Below are 10,514 nucleotides of genomic sequence, written 5' to 3' on the forward strand. Positions count from 1 at the left end.
CGGCCAGCAGCTGGGCCACGTGCGTCGCCAGGTGACATGTTGACCGCTTCCTCCTTGTCGTCCAAGGACCCGCACGACGGCGAGGCGGCGCTGCGGGCGCAGCGAGACCTCAGAGCGCTGGTCGACACGATCCGACAGCTGGAGGACGGGCTTGAGCTGCTGTTCAGGCGCCTGGTGCAGTGCAGGGTGTGTTTGCTGAACACGCGCAGCTTTTAGTTACAGAAGCTGCCGAAACTGCTGCACCTGCACACTTTGATCAGAGCTTGAGATACAAGTAGCTGTGCTTGTAGATCTGATAGGACTAGGACAGATGATCTATGTAAAAAATTTTGACACTTGGGTGCTCCATGCATGAAGGATAAGATTAGCACTATTGGAAAGTTGAGTAATTCATGCAGTATCAGAATGGTAATGCTTATATTACATATCTCTCAATGTCTGATGCATCGTGGAACATCCCACAGACCAAATGATTACTAAAAGATTTATCAGAAGTCAGATCTGTACAAGCCAATGGATATAGTTTCGCTTCTCTTTTGGTAACTTGTCATGTCATTTCTGTGTATCATCTCTTCTATAGATCATACATATAAGCTTTTTTTTTTGTAGAGTCGCACTTAATATATGGCGTAAAAGACTTCCATACTTCAGCACAAAAAAAATCCTGACAGAGAAGGAAACAACACACAAGTCATGGCTCCCTCAGCGTGCAATGTAAAATTGTGCATCAATATGTTTACCTTGCATGAAGGCTGTGTGTCAATATGTCTTAGAAAAAGGGGTCATGTTGTGTCCATCAATATGACATTTGAATTATAAAAGGGCAAAAAATATTGTGACAGACTTAGACATTTTATGTGCAGAGATTGTTTCTAGCTCAGTTGGCTACTTCATCATCAAACAAAGTGCACAACAACACATTTGGCGCAACTTACATGTATCAAATTTGAGATTTTCAGACAACCTGGCATCATCTACGACCCAAGGAACCAATCATCACGGAGTCAAGTTCATGCACGTAGTTTTCACGGGGACTGATTTTGATGCTGGCATGCTGCTGCCTGTTGAGCGACGGGCAAGGAAACCGTCCATCCACGCCGCATGCTGAATGGACTGAACTCAGGCGGCGCATGAACCAGACATTGCCGAACATGGCACCGTACCAGGTGAGTACATCCAACCCAACAGCCCATCAAGCCTCTCACGTGTGCACTCTACAGTACTTTGCTGGCGACGCATCCAGCATGACAACCCAGCCCATGTTAGTTCGCCACACAATTTGAGTGAAGGGAACCAGCTCTGTCTGTGCCCTGCAAATCTGCAATCAGGGTGCTCCGCTCCGGAGGTCCGTGCCCTCCTTCCGGTGCCAGCAGCACCGTACCATCCTCTCAACCTCTGCTTGACTATAAGAAGGGAAAGGGAGAGCAACACCATGATCCATCATTCGTCATCTTCTCCCTTTGCCTGCCTCATCTCCCTTCTCATCAACACCAAAAGACAGCACCAAATTCCCTCCCAAACATGGCCGGACATCAACGATCCACAAGCTGGCCATCCATGGCTCATCCCAACAAGACCGAGATGCAAGAAGCTCTGCAAAGCATAGTCTCTCTCATTTCTACGCCTGCGGCGGCTACCAGTACCATCGAAGTGGTGTGCGACGGTCTGAGGAGGCTTGGAGACGTGTACAGCCACATCGACGAGGCCATATGCCTGCATAGCAACCACAACCAGCTGGTGCACGGGAAGAAGGGGCTGGAGGAAGAAATGGAGAGGTCGCTGCAGGTGCTGGACCTCTGCAACACCCTGCAAGAAAGCTTCGGTGACCTGAAGATGACCGTCCAGGAGCTGCAGATGGTTCTCAACAGAGGGGACCTCCCGGTAGCTCAGATCAAGGCTCAGTCCTACGCCCGGCTGGTGAAGAAGGCCAAGCACCAGCTGAAGAAAGCTGCCAGCAGCAAGTCTTCTACCTCGTCGTCCTCCTCGTCCCATGAGGATGCGTGGTTGGTCAGTTTGTTGACCACGGCGAGAGGAATCACTGTCTCGGCGCTGAGATCTGCAGTGGAGCTCCTGGCGAAGCAAATGGCGACCTGTGGCGTGAGCAAGTGGTCGCTGATCACCAAATCGATGCAGAAGAGGAGAGTTTCGTGCGAGGAGGTGCAGTTGCAGGCACTGGAGTTGGGGATTGTCGGCCTAGAGAGCTCACTTGAGAAACTTTTCAGAAGTCTGATCCAGACCAGGGTCTCTCTTCTCAACACTCTCAGCTTGTAGATTATTCTCCACTGGTGCACTGTGATTGGCATCCGAGTTTTATAGGATCTGTCAGTCAGCATGAAATTTTGTACATCATATGTATACAGCTCAAAATATATAGCATCAGATAGAATTATTATAAACACATGGTTCTGTTCTCTGGAAAAAGAAATTGCATAGTTCCTGTGTTAACCATCCATGCATTTTTGCTGCCAAACAGTTTATTAATGGACTTCATTTATAATTTAACTAGCCTAGCAGCTATGGATACAAGTTTGATCTTTTCTGGGTCATTGGCCCATTGGGTGGAAGGCTCGCTCGGGAGATCAAGTCACTTGCTGTAAACCAATGGACCATAAATATGATAAAGCTTTCTCCAAACTTCTGGATCCCACTGCTCCATCCTCTGTATCAGTCCCTGAGGGCTTTCCTCCAAGAGCTTGCTGATTTGCATTTGGTAACTTATGAAAGTGTTTGAAGCAATTGCGGCATTGTTGAATATACTCGAATGGATACTCTGTGTTTTTCTTCCATTTGCCCCCTAAAGCATTTATATCCACTAATTCGGATGCGTTCGGCTGGCATGGTATTTGGCTTCTTTTTTCATCCGGAATAGTATTTTTCTCTCACAACATTTCAGCCAGAACAGTGTTTTTCAGCCAAGTTTCAGACCAGCGAACGGGGCCTTCTTGAACAACAGAATCATCATCATTGCAGGGCCAACGAATCACTCCACTATTATTGATTCTCGAGCGAACACATAGCTCTCCTTGTCAATGAAAGTCCAATTGTCTGAGTACCTCTCTAAGAAAGTCTGAAGAGGAACACTAAGGTCTTGGTCAACATGCCGAGCTTTTGCAGGATCATAGATGTAACTAATGAAGTTTTTTGAGTTGTCAGTTAAATCAATGCGCAGTATCCGACAACATTCAGTGATAAACTCTTGCATCTTCTCTGCCATAGCTCCAGGCTTAAAATGTCTCTTCTAAACTGTAGCAAATTTATGATTTATTAGTGCATTTTATAATTAGTAGTTAAGAATAACGGTAAAATGTTTAGTTTACTATCGTACCATCTGTGAGTAACACTGATCTTTGGAACACCACTTACAACTTTGATATAGCAGTCCCATATACCAAATGTTTTGGGGAAAAGGCTTTTCTGACATAATTTGTTGAATAGGCTACACATGTCACTATAAATATAGAATAAAGTTAGAAACGAAATCATTAAGAGAGTTTCAGTTGTGCAAGAGAGGAAAATGCGAAAAAATATTCTCGCTCCTTGTTTAAGGATTTAAAATAATTTGTGTAACTTTAGGATTTCAATTTTAAGATACGAAAAAACAGAGCTGTGTTCCCTTTATTTAGCATTTGCATGTTGTGACATTTCACAAAACATTTTACAATAGTATCACCTAGTACGCTGCGATCGTGGCATTTTACAGAACAATTTACGAGAGTTTCTCCTAACGCACTGCAATCACCAAACCATTCACACCACTGAAGTAAGGGACTATGCATGAAAAAATAACAATAACTATACATAGAACTACATCATGAAACGGCAACTCTTTACTAATATGATTATTATCTCCTTTCTGGAAAATGTATTATCCCAGGATTTAAAATTTATATACCAAAAACATATCATTCTAGCCTATAGTACTAGACATCAAATGGAACATCCATATTAATTCAATGAATATTAACCATTCAATGAATACTACTAATTAGACACAGATAGAAATTAATCTGTATAGGCATCCTTATTTATATGAGCGCATACAACCTAACTAATTCATTGATCTTGGGGAAATAGGTTGTATGCGCTCATATAAATAAGGATGCCTATACAGATTAATTTCTATCTGTGTCTAATTAGTAGTATTCATTGAATGGTTAATATTCATTGAATTAATATGGATGTTCCATTTGATGTCTAGTACTATAGGCTAGAATAATATGTTTTTGGTATATAAATTTTAAATCATGGGATAATACATTTTCCAGAAAGGAGATAATAATCATATTAGTAAAGAGTTGCCGTTTCATGATGTAGTTCTATGTATAGTTATTATTATTTTTTCATGCATAGTCCCTTACTTCAGTGGTGTGAATGATTGGATGATTGCAGTGTGTTAGGAGAAACTATTGTAAAATGTTCCGTAAAATGCCACGATCGTAGCGTACTAGGTGATGCTATTGCAAAATATTTTGTGAAATATCACAGCATGCAAATGCTAAATATGGGAAACACAACTCTATTTTTTCTTATCTTAAAATTGAAATCCTAGAGTTACACAAATTATTTTAAATCCTTAAACAAGGAGCGAGAATATTTTTTCATATTTTCCTCTCTTGCACAACTAAAACTCTCTTAATGATTTTATTTCTAACTTTATTCTAAATTTATAGTGACCTGTGTAGCCTATTCAACAAATTATCTCAGAAAAGCCTTTTCCCCAAAACATTTGGCATATGGGATTGCTATATCAAAGTTGTAAGTGGTGTTCCAAAGATCCAAGTGTTACTCATAGATGGTACGATAGTAAACTAAATATTTTACTGTTATTCTTAACTACTAATTATAAACTGCACTAATAAATCATATATTTGCTACGGTTTAGAAGAGGCATTTTAAGCCTGGAGCTATGACAGAGAAGATACAAGAGTTTATCACTTAATGTTGTCGGATACTCCACATTGATTTAACTAACAACTCAAAAAACTTTATTAGTTACATCTGTGATCCTACAAAAGCTCAACATGTTGACCAAGACCTTAGTGTTCCTCTTCATACTTTCTTAGAGAGATACCCAGACAGTTGGACTTTCATTGACAAGGAGAGCTATGTGTTCGCTCGAGAATCAATAATAGTGGAGTGATTCGTTGACCCTGCAATGATGATGATTCTGTTGTTCAAGAATTAGTGGATATAAATGCTTTAGGGGGCAAATGGAAGAAAAACATATAGGTTGATGAAGTAGCCAAATGTGTTGTTGTGCACTTTGTTTGATGATGAAGTAGCCAACTGAGCTAGAAATAATCTCTGCATAGAAAATATCTAAGTCTGTCACAATATTTTTTGCCCTTTTATAATTCAAATGTCATATGGATGGACACATGACCCCTTTTTCTAATACATATTGACACACAACCTTCACCATGCAAGGTAAACATATTGATGCACAATTTTACATTGCATGCTGAGGGAGCCATGACTTGTGTGTTGTTTCCTTCTCTGTCAGGATTTTTTTGTGTTAAGTATGGAAGTCTTTTACGCCATATATTAAGTGCGACTCTAAAAAAAAAAGCTTATATGTATGATCTATAGAAGAGATGGTACACGAAAATGACATGAAGTTACCAAAAGAGAAGCGAAACTATATCCATTGGCTTATACAGATCTAACTTCTGATAAATCTTTTAGTAATCATTTGGTTTGTGGGATGTTCCATGATGCATCAGACATTGAGAGATATGTAATATAAGCATTACCATTGGTTTGTGGCCTGTTCGCTGGTTGGTTTCTGGGCTGGTTTAAGTTGGCTGGTGCTGGTTTATTGTGAGAGGAAAACACTGTCGACTGTCTAATTTAGACTGACTGAAACCAACAAGCGAACAGGCTAGTGCTAATCTTATCCTTCATGCATGGAGCACCCAAGTGTCAAAATTTTTTACCAGGCTGCTGCTGAGCCCGAACCCGCGAGCTCGGGGGAGTGGCGTGGCTTACCTGCTGGTGCTGGGAGACCACAGGCAAGGAGGTCTGCTTCTTGATGCCGTCGAAGGCGTCTCCGGCCGGCCGGAACCCGGAGATCGAGAACTCCTCAGAGCCCTCCTCCCTCGCCGTCCTGAAGGACATGAACGCCGGTGCGGCGCCGGACTTCGCCGGAAACTGACACTGCGCCGCCGCCAGGTTATATGTAGCACCGAAATCTCTCAGAAATTTGCAGAGCAGAGCAGGTCAAATCTGACGCGCGGCACCAACGGCGTCACGTTCACATGACGCAGTGGACCAAAGAATACGAAATTAATTTACTATATATATACAAGAGCCAGTAAATCTTGGTTGCGACCACGAGAGGAAATAAATTCTCTCTGACTTGAAGAACTAATAATCCTCATGCTCGCGACAAATAACGGCGGATCAAACGGCCCACACGCCAAATCGCTACTACAAGGAACGCGTCGCCGTCGCTCGCATACTACGGTTAGGTTAATCACGCTTTGAGGGCATCGAGAGGGAGAGAGGTTAGCACTGACCTGCTGGCTCCGTTCGGCTCTCCTCCACCACCACCTCGCCGCCGCCCTTCCCCGCCCTGTCAATCACACCCAGGAAATCCCTCTCCATGGAAGCAAAGCAAAGCAACCACCGGAGCCGGCAAAAGAAATCCCTTCCGCGTCGCCTCGTCCCAAGAATCTTTTCCCACAACCAGTGGCGGTGCCGAGAAGAAGAAGAAGAAGCGGCACCTCAGCTCGGATTCCTTAACCTTTCTCTCCCTCAGCTCGCTCTCGCTGCTTCCCCTTTCCTCCTCCCCCTCCTCTCTCTCTCTCTCTCTCACTCTCTCTAAACCACTTTCTCCCGCACGCTTATTTATCCGCGAGATTTAGGAAGGAGGAGGATGCGGAGGAGGAAGAAAGCCGCGATGATTAGCTGCTTAATTAACCGGCTCACATTAATTAACGAGATGGGGGCGGGGGCGGGGGCGTCGGGTGGCGGTGGGCCCCGCCACGGCGACCGGCTATACGTACGCCACACGGGGCGCGCACCTCCGCTGAGCCTCACGCGTCCGATGACACACGGGCTCCGCCACGCCTGGTGCCGACACGTCGGCGGGCGCTTGAGCGCCCCGTGCCCGCGTCTGGCTGTTTGCGCCGCCGTGGCGTGGCGTGGGGACCGCCCGCATGCGGATGGATCCGACACGTGCCCCTAGCGAGCCACACGCGTGGGCCCCGCGGGGACTGCGGGATTCCCTGCGCGCCCGCGGGCTTCTCGGTGGGGCGGTGGAGCCCACGTGGCGTGTACGCGCGTCGAGGGCATTATATTATAGTAATATATATAATTAACATTTAAAATCATGTCACGGGGCGGCTAACGTCGGAGGTTATTATGTTATTAGTGGCGCGTGTGTGGCGCGCTACGTTGCGTTATTTGCGCTCAGTTTACTGAACACTGCTAATTTCGTGTGCTCGCCTGGCGAGCGCCTTTGTTTTGTATCGTTTGACTAACCACCATGTGCGCACTGCACCTACTTATTTAAATTTATTTGCTTTCAACTGTGTTCTTCTTAGATTTTCTTAGGGCCTTGGTTAGATCACCTCCAAATTTTAAGTTTTTTCACTCTCTTTTTATCACATCAATTTTTGAACGCATGCATGGAGCATTAAATGTAGGTAAAAAAAAATAACTAATTGCACAGTTTAGTTGTAAATCACGAGACGAATCTTTTGAGCCTAGTTAGTCCATGATCGAACAAAATTTGTTAAATACAAACGAAACATGCTACAATATCTAGATTACAAAAATTTACAATCTAAACCAGACCTAGCTTTCCTTTTCTTTTGTCCAACGAGACTGATGTGACCAACTTATTTATTCAGTGCCAAAGTGCGAGTGGAAGACCTTGTTTCTACTCAAGCGAGAACGAATGCTAGCTCCCTCGCAATTAAGGATGGCAACGGGTATATACCCGTCGGGTATCGCCGGAACGTTCTCTTCCCCGCTACGGAGAATTCATCCCGTCCCCATCCCCATTAACTGTCTCGGGTATAGATTCTTGCCCATCCCCGTACCCGTCGGGTAACAGATACCCGACGGGTACTGCATACCCGATAAACAAGGACACTTGGGGTCGCAGCTTTGCAATCGGAGGCGTTTCTTCTTCACCCGGGTATAAGTGTCGGAGTCTCGGAGATGCCGAGGAGAAAGAACGAGGTTGCGAGGAGGACGAGCAAAGGTGGCAGAGAGACCGAACTGAGGAAGCAAGGGGCACGAGCGCTCGTGAGACAGGCGTGCTTGTGCTGCTGGCGGAGATGGTGAGGAAAAATTGAACGAGGGTTCCTAGAACACACAAATTATATATATGACTGTTCAGATTTGGACCAAAATATCTATGTTGAGCTTCTTTGGGCCTAATACTCGCATGACAGCTCAAATAGTCGGGTTCCCCAACGGGTAACGGGGACGGGTAAACAGGGAACGTTCCCGTACCCGCTATACCCGTCGGGTATGGATTCTTGCCCATTTAGATGCCCACGGGTAAATATATGATCCCATCCCCGTCCCCTAATGGATCAAATACCCGTCGGGTATCGGGTATCGGGTCCCCGTTGCCATCCTTACTCGCAATGCATGTTAGGGCCCACATGGTTAACTCTTCTTTCAAGTAATGGATGAGTTTAATCTTTATTGTTTATAAGTCTATCGCTACTGAAATTTAGAAAAATTTTATTAAATAGTAAAAGTGACAATAAATTAGCTATATAAGAGTAGTTTAAGAATACCGAGCATATATATACTTATAAATATTGGCTTGTAGATATACGATGAGAGAAAAGAATAATGCCCAAAGCAGGAGCGGTAAAAGCAACCCACTTACTCAGATCTTAATCTTAAGTAAACTTAAGTCCATTTAGACAAACTTATGGACATGGTGGCACGACATCTTAGTTGTCATGTAATCATTGTCATTGTTAGGATGATTGACTGCTTTCTCCATTGATTAGGTTAAAATGACCACTACTCGATTTACAAGTTCTCATCTGCTGGCTCAATTATTCACACCCTGCTTCTAGGAGTAGGATGTGTATGCGTGAGTGTTTATGGAGATAGGTTTGTCTATATGTATATATAAGCATCTGCACATGTACTGGTAGTAAAAACCAATGGACAATTAAAACCCTACTTAACAAAATCTATGCAAGAAATCTATCTAGATGTGCGCTACGGTTTTACTAAGTGTTGATATCTTTAACACAAAAGAGTTATACAACCTAAGTTCTAATTCTATCAACTAACCTAGCAAGTTAAAATAGAAAAGGTAAGCACACAACCTAAGAAAGCAAATAAGTGTGAAAAACATAAATGAGTTAGAGATGCAAACGCCTGTGATGATGATTTTCTCGGGGCATCAAGATTCAAGAAGCTCACGCTTCCCCTAGTCCTCGTTGGAGCCTCTCACAAGGATGCCCTTACAAGGGCCAAGCTCCCGGTCGGCTAACTCTGAGGATAGCCCATGAACCTTTCCCCATGCACAAGTGGGTGTCCGTGTGCTTCTCTTGGGCCGCTCCATGCCGTCTACCGTATTGAGCTTTCAACTCAAATGGCGCAGGCTTTGTTGCCTTTGACAAGCTACGTAGCCACACTACAAATGCAGTTTGTGTAATATCGCAAGATTACAAGCCCCTAGTGTACAAAATGACGTGCACAAGCACCGAGTGGCAAACTGTATTCAAACATCACTAAACACTAAGCCTTAGCCTGAAGCAAGGCGCCAATACTGTGATCTAACTAGCCTAAGTACTTTGCATAGCACTACACTAATCACCTAATAATTCCTTAAGCACTTTTGGTGGCTAGAGCAATGAAGATGAGCCTCAAATCTCTAGCAACTTCCCATAGCTCCAACACACTTCAAACAGCTTGGGGGTTTTATTGCCTCCACCACAAAATATAGCAGTTGGGAAAGTACTGTCCTTGAGCAGGGGCCGCCAAGGTCTGATGAGGCCACCAATGCCTGCTATTTTTGACTATATAGGATGCTATTTTTTACATTACTCTTTTATAATCTTATTATTCAATATTTTGGATAGCTACTAAATGAACTCACATGAAAAGAAATTTCAACTATAAAGTTTTAAATCTTGTTAAGCACAACAACTTTGATATATGGACGTGTCTCCACCAGAGATTTTTGAAAAATTCAAAATATCGAATCTCAAAATATGTGAATTTTAAACAAATATTTGAGAAAAAAAACTGAAGATAAAAAACTTGTCAACAACAAACATTTAGATCAGATTGTCGCTACAACTTTAGTATTAACTATGTGAACATTCAAGGTCGCTTAGGAATTTTAAAATTTGAATTTTAAAATCTAGGAACTTAGAACACATATTTGGGACTCCAAACGACTTCAAATGAAAATCTTTTCAACTATAAATTTGTAGATTGTATTGAGAACGACAACTTTGGCATGAACCATGTCAACATCTGAAGTTGTTTAAAAATTTAATTTTCAAATTTCAAAATCCGTGAAC

The 10,514-nt window shown here is 43.3% G+C and overlaps 1 protein-coding gene across 1 annotated transcript; it reads left to right on the forward strand.

Moving 5' to 3' along the window:
* Nucleotides 1-273: 273 nt before the first annotated feature.
* Nucleotides 274-2,316, forward strand: LOC136477042 (uncharacterized). The gene has a single exon (XM_066475052.1). It carries the CDS (start codon nucleotides 1,522-1,524, stop codon nucleotides 2,269-2,271), a length of 750 nt encoding a protein of 249 aa, XP_066331149.1. The 5' UTR covers nucleotides 274-1,521; the 3' UTR covers nucleotides 2,272-2,316.
* The last annotated feature ends 8,198 nt before the right edge of the window (nucleotides 2,317-10,514 follow it).

Source organism: Miscanthus floridulus, chromosome 8 (genome assembly GCF_019320115.1).
Source record: "Miscanthus floridulus cultivar M001 chromosome 8, ASM1932011v1, whole genome shotgun sequence".
NCBI classification, from domain to species: domain Eukaryota; kingdom Viridiplantae; phylum Streptophyta; class Magnoliopsida; order Poales; family Poaceae; genus Miscanthus; species Miscanthus floridulus.

Coding starts and splice junctions, on each gene's coding strand:
- LOC136477042 (XM_066475052.1), top strand. CDS start 1,522: ATGGCCGGACATCAACGATCCACAAGCTGGCCATCCATGGCTCATCCC.